The sequence below is a fragment of the Halichoerus grypus genome, chromosome 5 (genome assembly GCF_964656455.1).
Source record: "Halichoerus grypus chromosome 5, mHalGry1.hap1.1, whole genome shotgun sequence".
Lineage (NCBI taxonomy): Eukaryota > Metazoa > Chordata > Mammalia > Carnivora > Phocidae > Halichoerus > Halichoerus grypus.
The window spans coordinates 151,451,021-151,476,088 of record NC_135716.1 but is presented as its reverse complement, the minus strand read 5'-3'; the positions used below and the strand labels follow the sequence as shown (position 1 = coordinate 151,476,088).

General features: G+C 52.1%; 2 protein-coding genes across 9 annotated transcripts in view; both read right to left on the bottom strand.

The window, feature by feature from the left end:
• MKNK1 (MAPK interacting serine/threonine kinase 1) overlaps positions 1-1,556 on the bottom strand; it is a 44,064-nt gene extending 42,508 nt beyond the window's left edge. For 2 of the 4 annotated variants that reach the window (XM_078073195.1, XM_078073200.1), the window contains exon 1: positions 1,444-1,555. The gene's annotated coding sequence lies outside the window, so the exon portion shown is untranslated. Of the gene's footprint in view, positions 1-1,424 lie in introns of all 4 variants that reach the window. The other 2 variants (XM_078073199.1, XM_078073196.1) reach the window with 2 other exon arrangements.
• A 1,459-nt stretch (positions 1,557-3,015) lies between these two features.
• Positions 3,016-13,160, bottom strand: MOB3C (MOB kinase activator 3C). 5 transcript variants are annotated; one of them, XM_036065849.2, is made up of 4 exons: positions 12,882-13,160; positions 9,243-9,711; positions 6,971-7,132; positions 3,016-6,606 (listed from the first exon to the last, which is right to left on the bottom strand). In XM_036065849.2, exons 2-4 carry the CDS (start codon positions 9,658-9,660, stop codon positions 6,377-6,379), a joined length of 810 nt encoding a protein of 269 aa, XP_035921742.1. In that variant the 5' UTR covers positions 9,661-9,711; positions 12,882-13,160; the 3' UTR covers positions 3,016-6,376. The 5 variants fall into 5 exon arrangements, with proteins under 5 accessions (XP_035921742.1, XP_035921741.1, XP_035921743.1 ...); XM_036065848.2 differs by having other exon boundaries at positions 12,989-13,160; XM_036065850.2 differs by lacking the exon at positions 12,882-13,160 and adding an exon at positions 12,745-12,872.
• Between the last annotated feature and the right edge of the window lie 11,908 nt (positions 13,161-25,068).

Here is a 25,068-nt window from a genome sequence, read left to right as displayed (position 1 = left end):
TACTAGATTACTATGAGACCACATAACAGGAGACCACATACACTTCCTAAGCGTGTGCTGGAATCCAACAGGTCCTGTTCACAGAGCTTCTCTCTGCCAAGGTTCAGCTTCATGCAATCTAAGTTTAAGAGGTGCTCTCTTGCCAGCCCTCTAACCATCAAAATCTGCTACAGCACAAGAGTAACAGGTTTCCCAAAGTCAAGAATCCAAGTGACTCTGGGATCACAGAAAGGGAAGAGCTGAGGTGGGAGAAACTGGGAAAGGGGACGCCAAAGTCTCCAGCTTGGTTCAGCTCCATATGAAAACCCAATCCTGGGTCTCCTCTACATCACTTCCAGCCTCGTTCTTTTCAGAGGGGCTGAAGCAAAGGGCAGTGAGACTGAAAGCACCAGGCCGATGGCTGGTGCTGAGGCCGATGGCCGATGGCTGAGGATCCAGTGCGACAGTACACATCAACGGGCCAGTGCAGTGCTTGGCACATGAGCCATGGGCAATAAGCACTAGTTCCCTTCCCATTCTGCAAGGTAAGTTCCAACTATAAAGTCCAAGGAGGCTTCAAGACTTAGGGCACCTCAACTCTTCCCCAGGGGCCTCTCTAAGTACTCCCATCCAAAATGACCTAGTTCCTAGAAATCACACCTGCCATGTCTTTGACACCCATTTTGTGATGGGTGCCATACTAGGTGACCCATGTAATCCTAGTCAACCTTCACAATGACCTTATTATGCCCTTTTTATACAAGACAAACCGAAGCTCTGAGAGGGGAAATGACTCAAGGGCACACAGCTAGGAAGTGGCAGAGGTGAGCTAAACCCGGGACTACCTAACCCAAAGTCAAGCACGTCCAACATTTCATTTCATTCGTGTCACCTGCGCAGGGCTCTGATCTGCCACTGACCATCTGACAGGTAGCCTGGAAACTCCCTAAGAAGAGAATACGCCCAGCATCATCTCTCCTCACTGTACAGCAAACCCACACATGTCAAGAGCTTTTGGATGAAAACAGTTAACTTTAAAATAAGGTAGTGCACATAGATGATAAACTCCTCATGTGAAAATCTATTCGCGATGTTGGACTTTGTGAGCCTTGAGCCCAGCCATACAGCGTGGTAGGGACTGAGTTTCACACTGGCCACTGACTGAGCTCCGACCTCGGACACCTGTCACAACCTAATCCTGACCCCAGGTACCGGCTGAGCCCCGGCCGGGGGCATCGCGCCGCGTCCTGAGCTCGCCACAGACGGAACCCCGCCAGGTCACAGACGGGGTCCCTGAGGAGAGCCCTAAAGAAGCATTCCCTTCGACGGTCACTCCGCAGCACGATCGGATCGTGACCTCGGGCCACTCTGAAGGCCCTGACTGCCCTGTCCCGGGCACACCGACTCGTTCACAGACCCCCGCCCCATTCTGCTCGGAGGGATACCTCGCTGCGTCGCCTTTACCTCAGCTGCGGGACCGGTCGCGCGCACCCACCAGCAGGTCGCTCCGAGAACGCGGAAGAGGCGGTACTAGACTCGAGGGGCGGGCCCCACCGGAGAGGGGCGGAGTTGCGCATGCGTCCTGATGGCTACGCCGCGAGAAAGGGTGGGGGCGAGCTAAGTAAACTGAGAAGACGCGCTAGAGAGGGGCGGGAAGATTGCTGGGGCGGGGGGTGGAGCTTAGTTTCTCTCCACGCTGTTTGTTTTCCGAGTGAAGGTCGGGAAGTCGGGGAAGGGCCAGGAGGGAGGCGGCCAAGCGGCGGCAGGTGTAATTACCCTTTACCGAAAGTTTCTGAGAGCTTCCGTGTGCCAGGATGGAATTTTTAAAGTGCCTTTTGCATATGGGGAAATCCTGCCAGTCTTTTCTAAAACGAGGGCTAATTCCGTCAAATTTCCTCAGACGTTTGCGTACCTATCTTTTTTTTTTTAATTTAATTTTTTTTTTTTTATTTATTTATTTGACAGAGAGATAGCACAAGTAGGCAGAGCGCGGCAGGCAGAGGGAAAGGGAGAAGCAGGCTCTCTGCTGAGCAGGGAGCCCGATGCGGGGCTCGATCCCAGGACCCTGGGATCATGACCTGAGCCGAAGGCAGCCGCTTAACCGACTGAGCCACCCAGGCGCCCTGTTTGTGTACCTATCATTTTACCCTAAGAGTTTTCCTTATGCAAAGCGTTACCCCCAGTAGTTCAAAATTAAACAGTTAAAAGTTCATTTCTTGGAGAAAACCAGCTGCGTTTAAATTAATATTTCAACCAGACCCCTGCCGCTGCTTGGCGGCCTACTTCCTGGCGGTCGAAGCCTGCAAGTGTAATGAGGGAATGGGAGTGCTGACTTGGGTTTAATTCAGGTCCTGACTTTGAGTGTGTTTCCTCCTTGGTGAAATGGAAGTAAAATATCCCTTCCCTGTCTGTCTCAAGATTGTTGTGTGAGTCTGGTGAGCACTGCTAGTTAAGAGCCTCTTAGACTTCCATCCCACCATCCTGATGAATGTTTGTTCTTTTCCCCTTCTGGGCTCAGTCTTCTCATCTGTATGATGGAAGAAGGTCTGGAACCTGAGAGAACATTCAGGGATTTGCTACATTTCTCAGTCTGGGTGAAGGCTGGAGAGGGGGCCTTCTCCCAAGCTTCTGTGTTGAGTCACTTACAGAATCCCTCAGTCCAACCCGAAGGCCCCTGTATATCCTGACCTTTCCCACCCCTCACCTTCTAGGCCCACTCAAACTTCATGTCTTCAGTGCCCACGCTGGCCTGTTCCTCTCTCTGTTCCCTGAATATCTAAATAGCCAGCTGGTCCTGAGTCTCTCAGGCCCATGTTTCAATCCAGGTTCTCAAAATTGTTATGTCTCTATGTACATGGTTCAGTTAATACTAGATGAGGGCTCTGGAGGATTCAGAGAAGGAAGGGCTCCAGGAGGGCTCCCCCAAATCAGGTGGACCTCCAGCTGTACTTTGGCTCCCTTCACCATGCACTACATACAGCTTCTGGGGGTGGGAGAGTGGGAATGGCAACAGGAAACCTCAAAGAAGCTACAATGTTCACCAGGGCCAAGGGTAGTGGGGTATCCTTTATTCAAAGGTAGATGCTCTGCCCCAAAATGGGGAGAGTGCCTTGCTTCCACCTCATTCCCTGCTCTAAATATTTTTATGGATCTTGAACAAACAGGAAAACAAAGCCTTCTGCAGTGACTGCCCAACCAAACTGTCCCTCTACCCCCAACACATTGCCCCTCACAGGACCTTCTCCTGCCAAGTTTTGCCCTATGGGATGGGGGAAATGCTGCTTGCTTTCCTCTGGCTTGCTGAAGCCCTAGCTCTCTCTTCTATATCCTTTTTCTTTACCTCTGCTCAGTCTTCTCTGAGAATCCCTCTCTGAATTTTTTTTCCTCTCTGAATTTCTCAAAGCAGTTTTGTGATGTCTTCCTGATGTAATCAGACATTCCCATGTTAAGGCCACACAGTTCTGAGATAAATTTACCTTCTCTGCTGCAGTATATTCCAAAACAACTATGAACGCAGAGCCTGAACTTTGAGTCTGAGCTGTCCAGTCATTGAGGAGGTAGTGGTGACCTGTCATAGGAGGTATGCAAGCAGGGCCACCTTTTAGGATGCTGGGCTGGGCTTCCTCTGGTGAGCCTGAAGAAGGAACAGCAGAGTGGAAGGCCTTCCAGATATTAAAGCAGTGAAAGCAGGAATACTGGGCACTAGGAAGGGAGCCAGGCAGCCAGCCAAAGACAAACCTGATTTGGTAAGCTATTACATGTCAAGCATTTAGAACTGTGCCTGACACTCAGTGAGTATTAGCTATTACTGTTGTGATTGTGAATGATCCACAGACTGTGAGTAATGAAGGAGCTCAGAGATAAGTCAGTCCCTCGCTCCCACACCTGCTCATGAAACGGACTGGGAAATCGAGGTCTAGAGGGGAAAGAGGCGCACCATTGTACCTTAGGGGCTGGGCTGGGACTAGACCTCAGGACTCTACCTCCCAGGAGAGCCACTGCACAAAGCCAGCCTGTCTCCTTCTCAGGGAGAGGAAAGAGCTCTAGGTGGCCCTTTGCTGACTCTTGTCTGGGCAGCTGGTGGGTAAGGGATAGTGGAATCATAGCAAGACCTGCGCTAAGGGGCTCAGATGTATCCTGAGGAATAAGCTCAGAAGTCAGCCTCATGTCTTGCCACCCCCACTTTGAGCTCTAGCCAGCACCCAACAAACAGCCTTTTCTTGAGAAAGGCTTCCTTTGCTGTCATTAGGGTTAGGACTATAGTTCTGCTCTGTCCCTTGACCCATTCGCTCCAATAAACCACACAGACTAAGGGGGTGGGATGAGAATAGCCATGCCAGGGAACCTGAGCTGAAACAAGGAAAGACTCCCAAGAGACTGAATTTCCCGAAGGCAAGGGCCAGCCCTCCCTACTCCTGGACTAGGCCAGAAATTCTGGGTCCAGAATTCCTAGAGCCCTGGGAAAACCTTGGTGTCTCCACCCTAGAGAGCTAGGCCAGACATGACCACACTAGCCAGCCCTCCACATGGCCTGGGATCTCAGGACAAAAAGCCCTCCCTTCTCCATTCTGGCCCAGTTCCCTCCATAGCCTGCCCAGGAGCCATGTGGCACCCAGACCACAGTTTCCCACCAGTGCCGCTTTAGTTTGCCTCCTTTATTTTACCAAAAATAACAATAATAAACTCTTCCCTCTGTTTCACAAAAATAGATTTCCCGTCTCCCCACCCCCTCCACAGTCAGCACTGGCCACAGCCTAGAACCCATCTTCCAATCCACAGTCCTCCCTGAGGGAATCTCTGATGCCCCCGGACCTCACCCCACCCCAGAGCCTCTGGCAAAGCTGCTGGGTCAGTGTTTCCCTCGGGAACTTCTCCAGAGGCAGCGGTCTGGGGTCCAGATGGGGGCCCCAGGAGCCCCATCTGCTTTCTCAGAGATCAGGCAGCTGCTGGGCCACGGAGAGGGGCATAATTTTGGAGGCTTGGCTCAGCATACAGCCCCAGCAGACCTGCGAGGCAGTGGGCACTCTGGCATTCACTAGAAATCCTTGCTCAAAGCAGGAACAATTGTGCTCTAAAGAGGGGCTGTCAAACCCTCTTTCCACATGCAACTCATCTCCCTATGTAGCAATCCACAGGCCTTGGGGTGGGAGTCAGGACCCCTGTTTGCTAGTCTAGCTCCACAAAAGCCTCTCTGTGAGGCCTTGGACAGTTTCTCTCTCCTTTCTTCCTGGCTTCAGCTTCCTCCTACGTACGTAGATGATTCTGGGAGACTGGATGATCCTCAGGCCCTTTCTGGCTCTCCATCCTGGCCTCCCAGTGTAGAGGCTCTGGGAGGGAGGGCCCTGTCCCTGCCTCGGCTTCCCCACCGGTGGGTCTGGGCACAGGGCTAGGCATGGCGGTACAGAGTAATGGAGTGTCGAATGAACATCCCAGGTTCTCTGTGGATAGCTATCCAACCAGCTGGAATGTCTCACGGATGGCTGGGCAGGAGGCAGGTCCTTGCAGGATGGGGGCTTTCCAAGCCTGGAAGACTCCATTCACTAGCAATAGTCTTCACTGGCCGGGGATGGGAAACGAGTCTCCGGAGTTTCTGAATTCAAGTTCCACTAGCTCCTTGGGTTGGAGGATTATCTTGCACTGGGCTTCAGATCCTGAGAGCCAAGTCTATAGATTCTGGGAGCTAGACTGGAGTGTATGATTCCCCATTTAAGGACCAGAGGACCTTTGTGGACATGAGGGATTGCTCCCAGCCCTCAGGAGGCTGTCTATAATCAGGCTTTCCTAGAGGCAGAGGGATGAGTGAAATGACAGTTCCTGGGCATCTCTGGCTGAGCAGATCAGAATCTGTGTCTGTGGTGGGCCAAGGGTTTAGGTACTCAGGGCGACTCCCTTCTTAAGTCCCTACGGCTCCCCAGAACTCATGCTTATGGAAGCTGGTAGCCTGAAGGTTCAAATAAAGAACTACATCTACAGTCATATTTTGTGCACTTACACACATGGTTAGACCACTGACCTGTCATCACTCCCCCAGGGGTCATGGTCTGGTGGTCCCAATCCCTACTTCCTTCCCTCCTTCCTTCTGTTCATTCATTTACCTAGCATTTATGGAGGGTCTTCTATGTGCCAGGGAGTGTCTAAGGCAGCTAGCTCTTACAGACACACCCCACAGTGAAAATCACACACTCACACACACTCACGCAGAGTCATCTCTGCTTTTTCACACACAGCTTGCTTACACTCTTGTACCTTTCTCGCCATCACTCAGCCACATCCACATTCCCCACATGGGCACAGGAACCACCATGGAAGGGTCAAGGACTGGAGCAGAAACCTAGCCTATCCCACCCTAGACTTCATGTGAAGATGTAGCTCCTTCTTTCCTTCTGTTTGCCCACTTTTAAGCTCTCCCCTTCTCCATTGATAAGCAGTCAGGGGGCATGTGGGCAGACTCTTGAGAACCACAAGTCCAGGGGCTTTGTGTGTGTGGAGGGGTCCCAGGGACTTTAGGTTCCTCTGCCACCAGATTCCTGAGGGTCTTCTCCCCAGCCACTCTGTGTTCAGATGGTCCACCTGACAGGAACAGCTCTAGGCTTGGGCTCAGTGACAGATGCGCTCTGTCATCTCCCTCTGCAGAGAAAGAAGGTAGGTAGGGGTCAGTCAGAGCTCAACCTACCAGGCAGCCCCTTCCCAAACCACGGGGCCTGGCTGTTCTTCTGCCTGAATCTGGCCCCTTTCCGCACCCCCCCACCCCAACTCCAGGCTGTAGATCTGAGTCTATAAACTGAGACTAGAATGAATTCTCTATCAAAGTACAGAATCCACTGTTCAATGAATTGCCTTCCCCTAATTTATCCACGTGGGGATTGGATTTTCTGAAAGTAGGTAGCCTTTGGATCTGAAAACTCCGAGGCTAGCCCTGGGAGGGGAGGGCGGCAGGGGCCTGGCCTCACCAGCGGCTCCAACTCCCGCTGGTCCACCAGGCTGAACTCACGGATGAAGTAGTAGAAGTGTTTGTAGCAGGTGTTGACGTGTGCTTCAGCCCCCATGCTGAGGATGCTGTCGAAGTGGTGGATGTAGACATGGACGAAGACCCGGAAGAGGCGAGTCAGGATCTTGGTGCAGACCTGCTGGAAGTTCTTGGGGAAGGGAACTCCTAGCGGGCGGGGATGGGCAGAAGTGGGGGGATCAGCAGTCTGGGGATCAACCGCTGCCCAACCCTGCCCTCCCCGCCACAGGCAGCCTTCACCCGGGATGGCCACTTCCTTGCAGGGGATGGAGAGACCAGGGCCCGCTTTTTCCCCACTTCCCCTTTAAACAAAGCACAGATCTCACTGTGCCTCTCCCCTGCTGAACTACGAATCATCTCCCACATTTCCCCATCACCCAGAGCCAGACTGCACCCATGCTGGGGCCACTGATCAACCCTTCTTCGACTACGATGGAAGTTACGCCCAGATTCCCGCAGAAATATGTGTGTGTGTGCAGGTATTGCCCCGTGATATCTTGTATGTAATTCCAAGGTGAGTTTATCAACAGCTCTAGTCCATTTTTAAAAACACAGGTCTTCGGGATTAAGTTCTAACTTCGCAGCATGGTGCCTGCTCAAAGCCTTTCATGATCTGACCCCAACCTCCTTCGCCAGCCCCACCCCAACTCCTTCCTCTTCATAACATTCACACAGCAGGCCCCAGATCCTGCATCCTGAGAATTACAAAATCCTCAAGAACTAGTTCAGATACCTCTCATCGCTTCAACTATTCAATAACACAAAGAACCTTCCATCTTTGAGCTGGGCCCCGTGCTGGGTCCTCTGCACCTTTTGCCCCCTATGATATGGGTACGGTAGCCCTTCTAGACCTGATAAAGTAGAGGTGCGTGATGGCGACCCCACTCGCCCAAGGCGATGCTAGCAATGAGTACAGACTGGAGGCAGGATTCAAACCTGTGGGCAGCGCCCTGCAGCGACCTGCAGAGAGAAACGCCACACCCCCTGCCTGAGAGAGGCTCCGGCACCTGTAAAAAAGGTGTAATTTCGGCACAGTCCCCCGCGCTGAGGGCAGAGATCTTGGCGACTACGCCTTCTTCCCCGCTGTGGCAGAGCCATCCCCAGGGTTAAGGCACAGACACTGGGGTGTCCCAGGCCTGGGGGTTAAGCCTAGAAGGGAATAAGAGCTCAGACATGGGCCCATACTGGTCCACCCTGCTCCATCCGGGTCCTCATGGCTCTCAGGTGGGGTGGAGCCTGCCTCCTTGTGAGCCCTTGCAGGCCCAGCCCAGGTTCCTCAGACTTGTCCTGCCCATCTAGACTTGGGGGCCTGGACCCCAAGAGACCTGAGGTGCAGTTCTGAATCTCTGATTCAGTGCACTGTCCCTCTCTGTTGGCTTCAGTTCCTCCTATGTGAAATGCAGATGCCCACTGCTGGGCATGATAATGCAGGAAATGACAGGCCCCCAGATGGGGAGGGGCCGTGAGCCCTGAATTGTGACTCAGTGCCCAGCCTCCCTCAGTATTCAGACTTCTCCCCTCTGGGCTTGCCCACCCTGTCCCACCCATCTCTGGTTCCCATAGCCTTAACGTGGAGAACAGCAGGCCAGGTGGGGGTGGTGATGCTGTGATGAATACAGTGTCATGCTTGCTTGGCTCCTGGGCCAACACCCGCTCTTGCTGCCCTTGGGTGGGGAAGCAGGGCCAGTGTGACTTCACTCATCTCCTCTCGCCACCCTCACCAGGCTGCCCAGCTGAGATAAGAAAAGGCCCCAGAGCTTGGGCCTGACAAGGGAGAATTCTGCCCTTAGACCCCTCTGAGGTACAGATACAATCTGGCCCTCCCAATCCCCACCCCCTTCCCTTTCCTGAAGGGAAGAGTCAGAAGTAACAGGCGGCTGCAAGTCAGTCAGCCCAGGCAGGGTGACGGGCTAGGAGCACCTAGAGGCATTCTCTTCAAGAAGGTTCCGAAAATCACAGTGGTCTTGCCAGGGTGGCTCCTGGAGGGACATTTAAGCTTCAGATAAGAAAGAGTCCCAAGCTGAGAGTGAGGCAGTCCTAGCTCTAGATGCCTGATCTTGGCAGACACTTAAACTTTCTGGGCCTCAGTTTCCTCTTCTACAAAATGGGGATGAAAATCATGTCCCGCCGCCCCCCGCCCCCAACCCCAACCCCTTACAGAACTGCTATGCCAAACTAAACGCCCATCTACAGAATGGGCTCTGGCGGCTCCCTCCCTCCCCAGCCGGGTGCGACTCGCCTGCCGGGAGGCACTCACCAACACGAGTGGGAAAGACGTCCTCGTCATTGATGAGGCCCTCAATCCAGTCCATGAGCAAGGCCATGTAGCGCGGGGCCGAGAGCTTGGCGGGCCGCCGGTACCGGCGCTCATCCTGCCAGCGGTACTCATAGCGGGGCCCGCCGGCCATGACCGGGCAGCTGGTCTCGCTGCAGCGCTCGGCCATGGTGCCGTAGATGAGGTTGATGCGATTGAAGAAGTCCACCACGTGCACGGCGATCCAGTCGTCGATGTTCTCCCCCGGCGGCAGCCTCACCACGCTGCGCAGGTCCAGGCCCGACTTGAGCGATGCTTGCGCCTTCTTATACAGCTCGAAGCGCTGTGTGCCTGGCTCGAAGCGCTTCCGAGGCCGAAACGTCTTGTCCTTGGCGAACACCTGCTTCAGGCACAGCGCCATGGCTGGGCTGGGCGGAGGGCCAGGTGTCCAGGGGCAGGACCTGTGGATGCCCTGCCAGGGCCAAGGGCACGGAGGGAGCGTGGTGGTCAGGTCCTCACCAAAAGGCTTTGACTTCCCAACACATCATTTCCCTCACACCCTCAGCTTTTGGCCAGCCTCTGCAGCCTTCGCCTGGAGTCTAAATCCCCCGCATCCCCTAGGGCCAGGGCCCCTGCCCAGTCTCCAGGCTACCCTCGCTCCCCCGGCCAAGCAGCCTCAGCCCTCCTATCTCATTTTGTTTCCTCTCCCCTCTCACTGCGTCTCACAGAGCTCTGGGCTTGGGCTCCAAAAAGGTGCTCATCTGACTTCTTGTTGACCATTAGAGAGGTGGCGGAGGCTTCCTGCAGGCTCGCCAGGAGGCAGGAGCCTGGATGAAATGACCTCGGGGGCGCCCCGTGGGCCAGCCGGGTGCAGCGTGGGAGAGCCTGGCTGCATTGTGCTGGGGGTCAGGGTAGGGGCAAGGCCCCGCCTTCGGCTTCCTCTGGGATATCCCGTAGTCCATCCGGCCACCGGGGATTCCCAGGGAGCAGGAGGGACTTTTCTACCTAAAATGTACTTTCCTTTTATTACCCTGGAAGGGGACAGGGCCCTCATATGGCCAGCTGGGTGACCTCTGAGTGTGGCTGCAGGCGCTGGAGGAGAGGGGGATGTGGCGGGTCCGGATGGGGGCCACTTCCTCTGACAGTGGCTAGAGATCCTTCCCCCGCCGAGCCAGCCTCCTCCTGCCCCAAAGCAGAACAAGCCACTGGCCTCTCCCCCTGTACCCGACATACGTGTTCTGCGAGTACCAACTACGTGCCTGGCACCGGGAGGCAGGAGAATGCAGTCAGGTCTACCCAGCTGGGCCTTTCTAGAACTCAGACAAATTTGCTTTGCCTCTCAAATGGAGGGATCCCAGACTCAGAACAGACTTTGGGACAGCAGAGCCCCAGGCTTGGGGGCAGGAGTCCTGGATTCTAGTTTCAGCTCCACCATGGCTGGTGACCGCCAGAGCAAGCACGAGTGTGACCCATACAATGTCCTGGGTCCCACAGGTATAGGCCAGGTGTCTGGGACTCACGTGGTAGTCATTTCACCTCCCCTAGGGGTGTGTGAGTCCTCGGGAAACGTGGACCCAGGTACCTGCTGAGTCCAGAATTTAGCCACAGACGGAGGGCTAAGGCTGAGCGTAGGCTAAGCACGGAGCTGTGGCTCCCGGCTGACCTCTGACCTGGCCCTGACCCCGGCCAATCTGAGTCCTGACTCTAGCCCTAGACTGAGGCTGGCTACAGCCACAAACAAAGCCTCGCCTTAACCTCAGAGCTGACACAGGAGCACTTAACCTTCTCACATCTCTCATGATGCTGGGGCGGGATGGGGGAAGGAACGAGGCGACAGATGGAGGGAGGTGCATGTCAGACAACAAGTCAGGCTAGTAAAGTCTGGAACAACGATTCTTCCTTGTACCCACAACAAGCAGGCCAGGATGGGGACTGTCAAGTCAATGACAGGCATTTGGGGAGTAGGGGCAGGTCTCCCAGCAGGACCTTGTCCTCTTGAAAAAACCCTCAAAGATGTGGAAAGTCATCTCATCCATTCCTTGATCCTCGACTTCTACCCAGAGAAGTGTGGATCCTGGGTTTCCTGATCCCAGAGGAGGAATTTCCACACTTCACACGCCACCTGTATTCCACACTCTGCTCGGGGCACGTGCTTCCAAAATCATTCCTACTGCAGTTAGGTGGGGTTCCTGGTTCTCCTCCTTTGCACAGCCCCCTTTACTGACAGTTACCAACATCCATCACCTCACCCTATCTTTCCTGCCCACTTCCCTCTGCCATCCCCGCCCCCCCAATCTCGGCACTGCTGTGTGATCCCTGAACCTATCCCCACCCTCCTGCCTCTGTGTGTTTTCTCACACCAGTCTCTTTGTCTGACTATACATGGTCAGGTTGAATGCGATCTCCTCCCACAGCCCCCTCTACTGAACCCAGATGTCTTTCTCCTGGGTGGGGGGAAGGCTGCTCTTTGGCCACTGTTGTTCCCCCCTCCCCAGTCCCCCCGCCCCTCCCCCTGCCTAGGGCAGGGCCTGGCACATAACTGATGCTCAGGCTTTAAGTAAAGCTTAGAGTTTCAAGAGCCCTGAGAAATCAACTGACCAACCCACTTCTTGCACAGATGGGGAAACTGAGGCCCTCTTTCTGAGGAGCCGCCATTCACACAGCAAGTTACTGACAGGGGATCTCCAAAGGCAGAACTGGGAACTGGGATAAGGTGGGGCTCAGCCCATCACAATGAGTAAAGGGCCATTTTCTTGTGCTGGCTGGTCACTGTTCTGGTGGAGGTAAGGGGAAAAGGGGGAAGTGGAGGGAGAGGGGAAGCATGTTCCCACCAATCAGACCAACCTAATTCCTGTTCCCCCAACATGCTGGACCTCCCCCGTTCCCCCACAGCACCTTGAGTGTCCTGACCAGTGAGCTAGACTCCCATCGTCTGGATATTTCAAGACCTGGGTCTTTTCCCAGGAAAATGTAAGCTTCAGGAAGGGCAGGGGAGAATCTATACAAGCCACTTGTCACTTGTCTCTTCCCTTTCCACTCCCATGCCCTTATTGGGTCTCCTTGCCTCACAGAACCTCTGTCCCCTCCTGGAACTATGGCCATTTCTGCCTCTTAGCCCCCCTTTCCTAACTCTGGGTGTCCTTTTACTCCTAAAGTGCCCAGTGATGGCTCACTCCCTGGGTGGGCATCTGGGCTTCCCAAATGAAGACCACAGAGTGGCCCTGCCTGTTTCTGACATTTAGCCCCCTGCCAGGGCCACACCTGCCACTCCCCAAGCCTGGCCCAGGATCTTGGCAGGAGGCTGGCCCCAGTTTGAAACCAGAATGCTGCCTCTGCCTGGGCGAAGTGTGTGTGTCTGTGTGTGCGCGCGCGCGGGCACCCTGAAGGCAGAGATCCAAGAGAAAAGTAAAGGCGGGACTCTGCCCAGCGGCGCTCGGTCCCCCGTGTCCACCCCTAGGCCGCCCCCGGACCCCCTAACCCCACTCGCCCAGCTGCCGGGACACACCGGTCGTAGGACCCAGAGGCGCAGGCCTGACGTTTCCGCGCCTGAAGACACGCCCCCCTCTAACACCGCCACCCCCGAACCCCGACTTTCGCAGCTCGGAGCCTCGGACTCCGGACGGAGCGCTGCGGCCAGCCTGCCTTGGGGCGGAGGTCGCCTCCGGACGGAGCCACGCCGGGACAGCCGCAGAAATGAAAGTGGCAGCGAGGCTGGGCCGTGCGCCGGGGGGGCGCGGGCGCTCACTCACGGGGACCGCCTCGGTCCTCCTCTGGCCGCAGGGTCACATCCCCGGCGCGCCGGGTCGCCTCCTGCTCCGGTCCTCCGGCTGGGCCGGTTCTCTCGCTTGTGCGCCCGCCCGGCCGGTCCGCGGTCGCCCTTCGCCCCCGCGGCGTCGCCAGCTCCGCCCCCGCCCTCGCGGGCCCCGCCGCGCCGCGGCCTCCGGGCGGGGAAGGGGCGGGGAAAGGGGACCCCCTCCCAGTGCACAGACGCACTCCGCCTTTCCGGAAAGTCCGAAGCGCGCTCCCAGCTTCCCTCTGGGCAGAGGACTGACTGAGCAGCTGGCCCTGGCAGCAAAGTCCTTGGGCTTCGCCACAGAGGCAGCCTCAGCTTCCTCGACTGTGAAATGGGGACAGACCCAGCCTCTGTGTGGAGCAGAAACAAAGGGGCTGCTAGGTAATCGTGGTTTCCTTGCCCTCCTGGGATCATCTGTGTCCCACTTGTCCCTGAGCTCAATCAGGGATGGGGCTGCCCTCTCCACTCTCGTACCCCAAGTTCCTGGCAAAGTGCCCGGCACATAGCAGACACTTAATGCCCATTTTCTGGGTAAATGAATGCTTTGGGAAACACAAGCTGAGTCCCTCACCCAGCACTGAAAGGACTGGCCCTGAGGAATGCTCAGGTGACAGATGTTCACCTCCCCGACCGACCAAGGCTGGGGTCTTTGCTCAGGCTGGGCAGATTCTCCTCACTCCTCACCCAAAGTCACCCCATTTCCCCCCACAAGACCTTTGTTCCAGCTCCGCCCAGTTTGGAATATCTTCTTTACCTCCTTTCTTCCAGCCAAATCCAAACCTTTAAGACCTGATGTGCTCTCTCTGCTTTTCAGCTTAGGTTCCTCCCCTGAGGGCAGATACCCCATAGCAGTACTCAAGGCACTATGGCCCCCAGGCCCAGAGATCAGTTGGCTGACTCTGTTCTGGGATGGGAGGGAAGGTTGGAGACCTTCTAGGATGGGAGGACCAAGGCCGAGAGATGGGCTACAGAAGTCACTCTGGAGGGGTGCAGAAGATGAGCAGGTGGGGGGGGTAGGCATTTACTACTGCACTGATGCCCCACTGGGCTCTCCTCGTGTCTGGATTTTCTGTTTGCTTGATGGCAGGACAACAGACTGAATCCTTAAGAATCCCAGCTCATAGAACTGAAGATTCATTCTTTTGTTAAGCACCTATTTTTGCCCCAGTCTAAAGTCTAAAGTTCTTTTTTTTCTTGATGTCTGAGTCTTCACTCTGTCCCAAATCCCCTACAAGCAAACAATCGCATGCTCTCGTGTATGCAGAAGGAATTCTAATTTAGTCCTTCATTTGTTTGATATCCTAATCAATACCCTTTCTGTGCCCTGAGAGTAGACCAGGTGATGAAGCTGACCCTGTTGCTGACCTCAGGTGCTGACAAGTTAGCAGTAGGGACAACCCAGAGAGGGATAATACAAGGTCAGAGCTCAGTCATCCAGAAGTGAGAACACGGTTAGGGACTGCTGGCGAGCACTTTAAAAGCATGGGGTTATCCACAGGAAGCACATGGAACACTCAAATTGGGCCCTTTGAGGAGAGTTTAAGGAAAGCACTATTTAGAGGTGTAGTCGGGGTGCAGGGAAACCACAGGGTGGCATATCACTGAAGGGCTAGCAAGAGCAGCCTTTTGCTATCTACCCTAGGCCGAAGCTGTCGCCCCAAGCTGAAGGGGTGCTGGGAGGGAGTGGTGAAAGTAGGAACTATGAGGAGGGGGCTACTGACAGGAGCTGCGGCCTAAGCATGACAGGCATACCCAGCTCAGAGCAATCATGGTGCAAAGGACTGGGGGTAAATCCTACGGAAGCCCTGGACAATGGAATGTCTATGCAGCCCATAGAGGTGGGCACTCCGGAGCCTAGAGCTGGAGGGAGGAGGGTGCAGAGTGTAGCCGGAGAGGCAACGGAAGATAAATGCTTGGCACATGGGCCCAGAGACTGTGACTTCACAAAGGAAACAGAAACTGCTTATGCTTTCCTTATCATTCAGTTCTAAATATTTCGAAATTTCATTGTCATTTCCTCTTTAACTCATGGATGATTTAGAAGTATGGTTTTAGTTTCTCAGCCTGTGGGAGGTTTATATTTTTCTTGTTGACTTCTAATTATCATGCATTGTGGTCGGAGATCATGGTCTGTAAGATTCTTTGGAATGTGATGTGACTCCCTCTGTGGCTTTGTACATGGTTATTTGCTGTACCTCCGAGCTGGGTTTTCTAGGATGGGCAGGAGTTTGCCTGGTGAAAAGTGAAAAGCACAGAATCTTATGTTGTGGGAAATATAAATGATCCATTTTGAAGGCACTTCATAATTCCCAGCTCATCCTCAGAGCTCCCTGGTGTCTGCCTTAATACAAGCTGACAGGCTGACAGGTGGGATGGGAGGCAGATGGAAGGGTTGGGAGAAGCCAGAGATGACCCCAAATCCCTCAAACACCTGTACCCTCTTCCTATGGCTCTCAGTCTGGGCTAGAGAGACTGTGTTCTTCCAGGAGGCTCTTCTGGGACTAAGACCCAGACCCTGGAGAACAAGGTCCTGGCTATACCACGTATTAGCTGTGTGACCTTAGGTTACTCCTGCCCTCTCTGATGGCATGCTGGAACCCTATAGGACAGGCACTGGTCTGTGCCACTGTGTCCTGAGTAGAAGTGGCTCAAATAAGGCCCTGTCTCTAAAGCTTGGCGGGAGCCATCGAGGACCTAGTTGAGGACGTACTCTCTTGCACCGCACGGCCTGAGCACATGACTCCTCTACGAGAGCTCCAGGGGGCCGCTGGGCTGTGGCTAGACCTGGGCCCCTGCCCTGCTGTGTGTGTCTGGGAAAGTCTCTGCCCCTCTCTGTGTGTCTCTGGGAAAGTCTCCTTTCCCCATTTGTACCACAGAAGTATCTTCCAGCCACACCATTCCAAATGCCTTTTCAGGACCAACTTCCCGCTCCTGCCCCCATAGGCCTGGACCCGGTGACTCCACTGATACAGAGTGACCTCTCCCTGGGGACTCCCCAGCCCTCCTGTGCCAGGAAAGCCCCCCTCATTTGCACACTCCTCCCAGAATGAACTACAGTACCCCCAGCTCACCCCACCCGGGTATCTGGCAGCATCTATAGCCTGATGGCGCCCATCTTCCCTTCACTCTCCCAAGAAAAGGTTTCTATTTCAGCTTCTGCCCCTCCCTGCCCAGAAGGCAGGATCTCTCATCCTGAGTCTTTCATCCTGGCAGTGAGGAAAAAGTGAGGGATACGTCATGGCAGTAAGAGGAATTGAGCTGACTGCCTTTAGCTTGAGGAAGACAAGGTTCAAGGGAATGTGACAGGGGAAGACAAGGTCGAAAAGGATTTACGTTAAAATTCTGTGTGACTTTGGACAATGCGTTTATTCTCTCCGAGTCTATTTCTCCTTCTGTAAAATAGAAACAACAATAATAATATGTGCCCCACAGAAGAGCTGTGAGGGTCGGATGTGATAGTCCTTGTAAACTGCAGAAAGCTGTAGCCAGTCTTTCGGGGGGTGCTGCCTTCAAGCATCCAGCAGGCGTATGTGTAGAAGAGGGATTGCACTGGTCCCCGTGGTCCTGGAAGCCAGGGGGCAGAGACCCAGGCAACAGGAGACACATCGGAGCTGTCCAGCCACATAGCCTGCCTGTGCTCCAAGGTGCTCATCCCTCCAGGGTACCCACCCACCCTTGCAGTGGGAGGCAGAGTGTGTGCATAAGGGCCCTAGGACAATGTCACCACCCTCTGCCCTGACCCCCAACATGGCTCTGGTAGACACTGCCCCCTCCCCTAAGTGCACACCCTCCAACCACTGGGGTGAGTTCCCAGTTAGTTCCCAGGGGAGGTGATAGTAAAGGGGGGGTGGTGTTCACCAGTGTCCCAGGCTCAGCCTTCCATAGAGCCCACCACAAAGCTGGCACAGGAAGTTCTGTCCATCCCTACCTGTGATGGAGAATAGACCAGTGGTTGCTAGAGTTAGGGTTGGGGAGGAGAGTGTGACTACAAAGATGTAGCACAAGGGACTTTCTCTGCGTCACAGGTCTGCATCCTGATTGTAAGTCCATAAACCTGTACATGTTGTAAAATTTCATAGAACTATATACAAAAAAAAAAAAGAAAAATGAGGGGATATAAAAACTGGTGAAATCCAAATAAAGTCTGTAGTTTGTTTTTTGTTTGTTTTTTTTAAAGATTTTATTTATTTATTTGACAGAGAGAGACACAGTGAGAGAGGGAACACAAGCAGGGGGAGTGGGAGAGGGAGAAGCAGGCTTCTTGCAGAGCAGGGAGCCTGATGTGGGACTCGATCCCAGGACCCTGGGATCATGACCTGAGCCAAAGGCAGACGCTTAACCGACTGAGCCACTCAGGCGCCCTATAGTTTTGTTTTTTTTTTTAAGATTTTATTTATTTGACAGAGACAGACATAGCGAGAGAGGGAACACAAGCAGGGGGAGCGGGAGAGGGAGAAGCAGGCCTCCCGCGGAGCCGGGAGCCCGATGCGGGGCTCAATCCCAGGACCCCGGGATCATGACCTGAACCGAAGGCAGACGCTTAACGACTGAGCCACCCAGGCACCCCCCTATAGTTTGTTTTTTTTTTTTTTTTTTTTTTTTTTTAAAGATTTTATTTATTTATTTGAGACAGAGAGAATGAGAGAGAGAGAGCACATGAGAGGGGGGAGGGGCAGAGGGAGAAGCAGACCCCCTGCCGAGCAGGGAGCCCGATGCGGGACTCGATCCCGGGACTCCAGGATCATGACCTGAGCCGAAGGCAGTCGCTTAACCAACTGAGCCACTCAGGCGCCCTATAGTTTGTTTTTTTAAAAAAGATTTTATTTATTTTATTTGACGGGGGCGGGGGAGGCAGAGGGAGAGAATCTCAAGCAGACTCCATGCTAGGCATGGAGCCAGACATAGGGCTTGATCCCAGGATCCTGAGATCATGACCTGAGGCAAAACAAAGAGTCCGCCGCTTAACTGACTACCCACCCAGGCCCCCCTAAAGTCTATAGTTTTAATAGCATTATACTAATGTCAGTTTCCTGGTTGTGACCCTTAGTGTGGTTATGTAAGATGTTGTCACTGGGGGAAACTGAGGGAGGGGTACATGGGAACTCTCTCATTTTTGCAACTCCTATGTGAGTCCAAAATTATTAAAAAATAAGTTTAAAAAAAAAACTGACCAAAAGATATATCAGTTGCAAATCTTCTCTGGATCCTGATTTGAACAAATAAACTATAAAACATTTTATGAAACAACTGGGTAAATTTGAATGATTGCACTTTTGATAATATTAAGGAATTGTTGTTATTTACTTTAGGATTTTTTAAAAGTACTTGTCTTTTAGAAATATAAACAGATGTATGTATGGATGAAACAATATGATGTCCAGGATTTGGAGGGAAAGTGGGTGAGGGTATATATGAAACCAGATTGTTATGTGTTAAAAATTTTTTATGCGGAGTCGTAGGGACTTGGGATTTATTACATGTTACACTATTGGCTCTACTTATGTATACATTTTAATATTTCAATAATAAGTTGAAACTTATTAATAAGTAAACTTAATTAGTATTACTTAATAAGTATTTTAAATAAATAATAAGTATTGACTTATTAACAGTAATAAGTAAAGTTATTAACAGTAAGTTTAAAAAAGGAACCACACGAGGGCAGATTTCTGGGCCTCTCTCATAGCAATTTTGTTTCAGGATCTCTGGGGTGGGTCTCGGAATCTGCTGCTTAGCAAGCTCCGCAGTGATGTTTATTCAGAACACTGAGGTTTGAGAACATCTGGTACAGACTGAATGCTTACATCCCTCCCCTGCAAATCCGTATGTTGAAACCTAATGCCCAGTGTGATGGTATTTGGAGGTGGGGCCTTTGGGAGGTGATGAGGTCATGAGGATGGAACCCTCAGGAATGAGATTAGTGCCCTTACAAAAAGACACCCCACAGAATACCCTTGCTTCTTTTACCACGTGTGGACACAGCAAAAAGGTGGCCGTCTGTGAACGAGGAAGCAAGTCCTCACCAGACACTGAAACCATGGATGCCTTGACTTTGGACTGCCCAGCCTCCAGAACTGTCGAAAATAAATGTCTGTTGTTTTTAAGCCACCCAGTCTATGGCATTCTGTTACAGCAACCCAAACAGACTAAGACAACCTCTTCCTGTTCCCTGTATCACCTGTGGGGCGGGGTAAAGCTGGAGGGCCTCTAAGAGGGCGGCGTGATGTCTTCTAGTAATAATGGTAGTAAATTAGTACAGCTTTAACACCTTATGGAAACAGTATGGTGGAGTGAAAACAGTATGCCCATGTGGTTCATTTGTTCATTTGTTCATTTACTCTATTCTGTAAGTATTTACTGAGGGCTTACTAGATGGCAGGCACTGTACGTGGCCCCCACGCAGACCTTGCCCTTGCTTTGTGGGTGATAACAAAAGCCTCAGTCTTCTAAGGATTTTCCACCAGGCCTAGGTGTCCCATTTCACAGCTCATAAAACTGAGGCTGCACTGAGGCTCCTGGCTGGCTCAGTTGGTAGAGCACATGACTCTTGATCTCAGGGTGGTGAGTTCAAGCCCTACTCTAGGCATAGAGCTTACTTTGAAACAAAACAAAAGAAAACAAAAACCTGAGGCTACAGAAGATCATTATATGCAACAGGTCATAAAAGGGTTGGCTCTTAAAGGGGAAGGGCCCAGTGATTATCATCACTTCTTTTAACTTCCTGAGAGTAAATGGGGAAAATGAGGCACAGGGAGTGAAAGGGATGGGCCCAAAGATAAATAAGGACAATAAAAGCCATTCAGTGAACCTTTTATGTACCGTGCTTGAGACACATTTTCTCATTCCTTCCTCTCATTGACCCTGGGAGGGAGGGATGGAGGGGTGGCCAAGAGAAAAAGAAGTTACACCAAGGGGGAAGAAGGCATTGGACATGTTAGGATGACACCCCACACTCTGCCCTACAGTTTTCTCTGGGAGAATCCCGAGGTCCCATCTTGGCTTCATCTCCCGGAGGAGGGAACACTGCATCCCCTCCCAGCCAGAAAGCAGCGGTCAGGCGGTAGGTGGGGGCCCGCTTCTGAGCAGCCTGAATTCCACCACCAGCCAGCGCAGCTTGTGACGGCTTGTGACTTCCCACAGTTGTCCTCCAGCTCATCGGGGCGGGGTGCGAGCGGGGGGCGGTGCTGTGCTTAGGGCTTTTTCTAGAAGCAGCTGGAGGAGCACAGCTTTGCCCAAGGCAAAGGGAAATAAGGGTGTGCTCTCCTCTTCCAGGGAGTTTCCTTCCATTACACCAGCTGCCTGGAACCAATCCTCCTCACGGGGGAGCCCTTGGCACGGGAAGTTCTTAGCGCTCCGCAGATGGGCTCCCTGGTGAGGCCCATGAGATTGTCTTCCCCTTTGGACAGGAAACCCTGAAAAGTGGGCTGTTACTTATTTTACCTCCTTCCCTGACACCCTGTAGCAACAACTGACAGTTGTAAGGAACTTTTTGGTTTACAAAATGCTTTCACCACTCCGGTCATTTTTGAGTCCTGTAACAACCCCGGGAGGCAAGGACTAGCTCCAGAAGGTGAAATGACTTGGCCAAGAGGCAGAGCCTGAAAATGGCAGAGCTGGGACTCAAACCCAGGCCTCCTAACTCCAATCATGCCCCCCCCCCCACATACACACTGAGTGCTTAGCGGACGCACGGTTTAAGAGCTATCTCATATGACCCACCCAGTTAAGTCAGGGAAAAGGAGAACAAATCAGCTTAGAAAGGGAGCTAGACACTTTTCTAAAAATGGTCTCCTGGGAAAGTAGATGATAACACAGACATTTGTACCTGGATCCATGTCAAAGCACTTAATAGCATTAAGTTCATCCACCATCCTCAGTAACCTTGACACCACGTTAGATTTCTCGCTCACTCTTTTGATACCCTTACAAAATCTGCCAGTGCAGGTCATATTTCATACATTCTACAGATAGCACCCAAGAGAGAAAGTCGTTAGGGTGAGCTGCAGGTAGAAAAGGAGAAAAGGAGGAAGACACAAGGAGCCCAAACACAGCGAGAAGGGGTTCAGGAACAGAAGGCTATCTGAGGGTCACTTGGTTTTTAGAGTGGAGGGTCTCCGCCTCTGGGAAGAAGGTACATGGTAGACCACCACTGAGATACCCAGAGCTTCCCTGACCTTGACAGCAATTCCCTCTCCACAGGGGTAACCAGAGGACACAGTGCAGGCTGCTGGCCTGAGACAAACTGAGAAGGGCGAGAAAGTTCCAGCCAATCAATCCCAGCTCCAATGGGGCGTGTGTCTCCCAGCCGAGCTCCGTAGCTGAGTTCCCATCCATCCCCCATGCCTGCCCAGCTTCCATACATCATCCCCCTCTGCTCCCTCACCACAGGCGAGAGCAAATGTGCACAGGATGGATGGAGAGCTTCAGCCCGTGCAGGCAACACACAATTCTCCTTGCAGCTGCAGGGGCCAGGCACAGATAATCCAGCATTTGGCTCCAGGGGTCATGAGCTGGGGAATTCTCAGCACTTACAATCAGACAGGGAAGCCATCTGGACTCCAAGAGACTGGGAAGGCCTCTACTTTCCTCTGTTATCCTTCAAAGTCCTTACCTGGGACATGCTAGGAAGAGCTAGTCTCATCCCAAAAATCTTTCCTAAAGGAAGATGATAAACAAACTCTTGTTTTTCGGATATTTTACAGATGGGCTGCCTGGAACCGAAGTGCAGAGAAAATACACAACAAGGAGAGAGAAGGAATGTTGCTACCAACACACTGTGTGACATTGGGAAAATCATTTCGCTTGGTTTGGGGCCTTTTTCTTCAGGTGTAAAATCATTAACTTATTGCAGGAGTTCCCAAACCAGACTGAGCCTCAGAATTACCTGGAGACTTTTTTTTTTTTTAATAAATGGTTTCCCAGGCCTTACCCCAGACCAAAAGAATCCATATTTTCATAGTGGGGCCTAAGAATCAATATCTTTGATAAGCTGTTCAGGTGTTTTTGATGCTCAACCAGGTGGGAAAATTACAGGCTTTAGACTCTACGCTGTAAACTGTTATGTCTAATGAGCTAAGAAAGCAGAGGTCTGTAATCTGGAGGAACTTGGTCTCAGATAAGCCATCCACCAATAATCAGGCAGGCCCTGCACCTTGGCCCGAAACTCCAAGTGTCACCTGGTTCCTGACCCTGTCCTAGGTATGGGCCCTGGGTCTAGCCAGCTGGTGATCAGAAGAGATAAACAGTGCTCATTCCAACCTGTATGCTCTGGTCTGGGCTTAACCCAGCCTTCCCCTCCTTGCTCCCTCCCACCTGCTAGTTTGTGAATCCAGCCTTGAGATCCCCAAATTCCTACTGCCATGCTCTCTGGCATGATATTCCTACTGCCATGCTTTCTGACATGATACCTGTTGCTCAAGCCTCTTTCTATTCCTGGAAGAGAATTTTTAGAAATGACAACATAGTGCAGGAAGAATGGCACGACAGAAACTTGTGTTTAAAAGTAAGTCTATGTTGGGCACCTGGATGGCTCAGTTGGTTGAGTGACTGCCTTCGGCTCAGGTCATGATCCTGGAGTCCTGGGATCGAGTCCCACATCGGGCTCCCTGCTCAGCAGGGAGTCTGCTTCTCCCCCTGACCCTTCCCCCCTCTCATGCTCTCTATCTCATTCTCTCTCTCAAATAAATAAATAAAATCTTTAAAAAATAAATAAATAAATAAAAGTAAGTCTATGTTCTAGAAGTAGATCCACGTTCTCAAAGCAGAAGATCCCACCTCCTCCCTATAGGAGATGTGTGCTTTGAAAAGATGAAGTACTTAATCTAGCAGCTACTCTGGGTGCGTGGGTGGCTCAGTCGTTAAGCATCTGCCTCTGGCTCAGGTCATGGTCCCGGGGTCCTGGGATGGAGCCCTGAGTCGGGCTCCCCGCTCAGTGGGAAGCCTGCTTTTCCCTCTGCCACTCCCCCTGCTTGTGTTCCCTCTCTCTCTGTGTCTGTCAAATAAATAAATAAAATCTTAAAAAAAAAACAAAACCTAACAGCTGTTTTGCACTTTTATTATGTGTGAAGCATAGTGCTAAACACTGTATATATGTCATATCATTTAATCCTTTTCTTTTGAGATAGGACTTTTTTTTTTTAATTTACAGATGAGAACACAAAGGCTCAGAGAGACTGGGTAACTTGTCCAAAGGTAGACCTGGGATTCTAATTTACACCTTACTCTTAACACCTCTGATGCTGTCTTCCCAGTGTCCTCATTTGTAAAATGGGAGTAATATCCTCACGGTATTGCTGAAAAAGATCAAATGGAAGAAACTTAAGTAGTGGAAGCAAACATCTCAGAATCTCCTGGGAGTCACGTACCAAGTGAGGCTCAGCAAAGTACCTCTCTGCTCCCTCCCTTCCCCTGCAAAATATAAGATCTGTCAGCTACTTCCCACCATACCAGAGGGAGGTCAACATGGGAGAATAAATGTGGGTTGAAGAAATATGAGTGCAAGGCGGGGATTCCTGCCACATCGTAAATGTGGGAATAATAACGACTCCAGCAAAAGTGATCTGGGGATCACAGTGGACCAAAAGTCAAAAATGGCCCAGTAGTGAAATTGCAAACCAAAGCAGGGCTTTTTTTTTGGAGGGGAGTGGTTAAGTGAAACACTTGAGGGGATACCACTTATCTCTGATCACTGCCATGACAGAAGTAGAAGACCAAGGAAAAGTGAGTACCACACGTTGAGAGGGACACAGGTGCTGGGCAACAGAGTCAAGGTTCAAGTCAAGATGTGATGGGCACACTGGCCTGCAACCAGCCAGATGAGAAACCGGGATATGTATAGAAGCCTCGAAGTCAAGACTTCTGGATAGGAAAAACCATGTTTGACAGCAGATCATTGGGAGACAACAGAGGGTGGGAGTGGGACAAAAGTGAGGAAAGGACAAGGTGGAGGGGTGAGTCAGGTGACCTCAGTGAGGGGCAGCAGTGTGGGGAGATGACTGCCAGGTGGGCCATGGCAACTCCCAAAGGACCGCCACCCTACATCCACTCTGGTTACCCCACAAAGTCATCTTAGGCTCAGCTCTAGGCCCCAGTGTGAGGCAGACACTGGTGGGTTAGACTTTCCATAAGCAGGGGCTGGGGTTTTGAGTCATAGAAGGAAAGACAGAAGGTGGTTTCATCTGCTGCAAAGACTTCAAGGCAACTTGAGAGCTGCTGTGGTGGTAGTAAAGTGAACAGACTTTTCTGGAAGGCTCCAGCAATGGTGTGCAGAATGAAGCCCAGTGAGATGAGAAGTGAGGGGTGGCTAGGTCTCAGTGCAGGGTGGGGAAGAACTTGTCATCACTCAGAGCTGTCTCAGCAGGGCCCAGGTCAGCTAGCAGGGGGGACAGCTCCCAGGCTCTGGAAGTTTTCAGATAGTTGCCCAGGGGCTAGGGGATGCTGTAGAGAGGGCTGCTGTCATGGCGGGAGGTTCAACTAGACCACGGTTTTTCAATCTTTCTTGGAGAAACTGTTTCTTCAAATGACAGCTTAGGGGAAGCCCAGTAAATAAAACCCTGCTTCTCTGGTTGAGTTAGGGGTAATAAGGACCAGGCTCCCAGGATCCCTACCTCTAAGGAACTGTTGGCATTCCCTGAAGCATAGTGGAAAACTAGCGACTGGACAGTCTCCGAGGTCTTTTTTAATGTTAAGATTTGGTAAGCCAAGACAGGAGCTTGAACATGCGTTAAAATAATGATCTTGCTCCAAAAGTTTGGACATTGTCTCTCAGTTTTTCCTGCTTATATACCCTGAACCTGGTTGCCTCCTCTGATGGCCCCATGGTTTTTTTTCCACATGCAGCCTCCGTAATAAGAGCAAGCAAAATGCGCACTGCTTGGGCTGGGACATTATCACAATATGTTTTGCCAGGGCTGGATCTCATTGTGCAAGGGATGTTTATAGACACAGGTGGTCTGAGTTGAGCAGTCATCAAAGAGGAATTTATTCCACATTCGCTGGGTATCTTATCTCTCTGTGTAGGCTTCATGCTGGACCCTG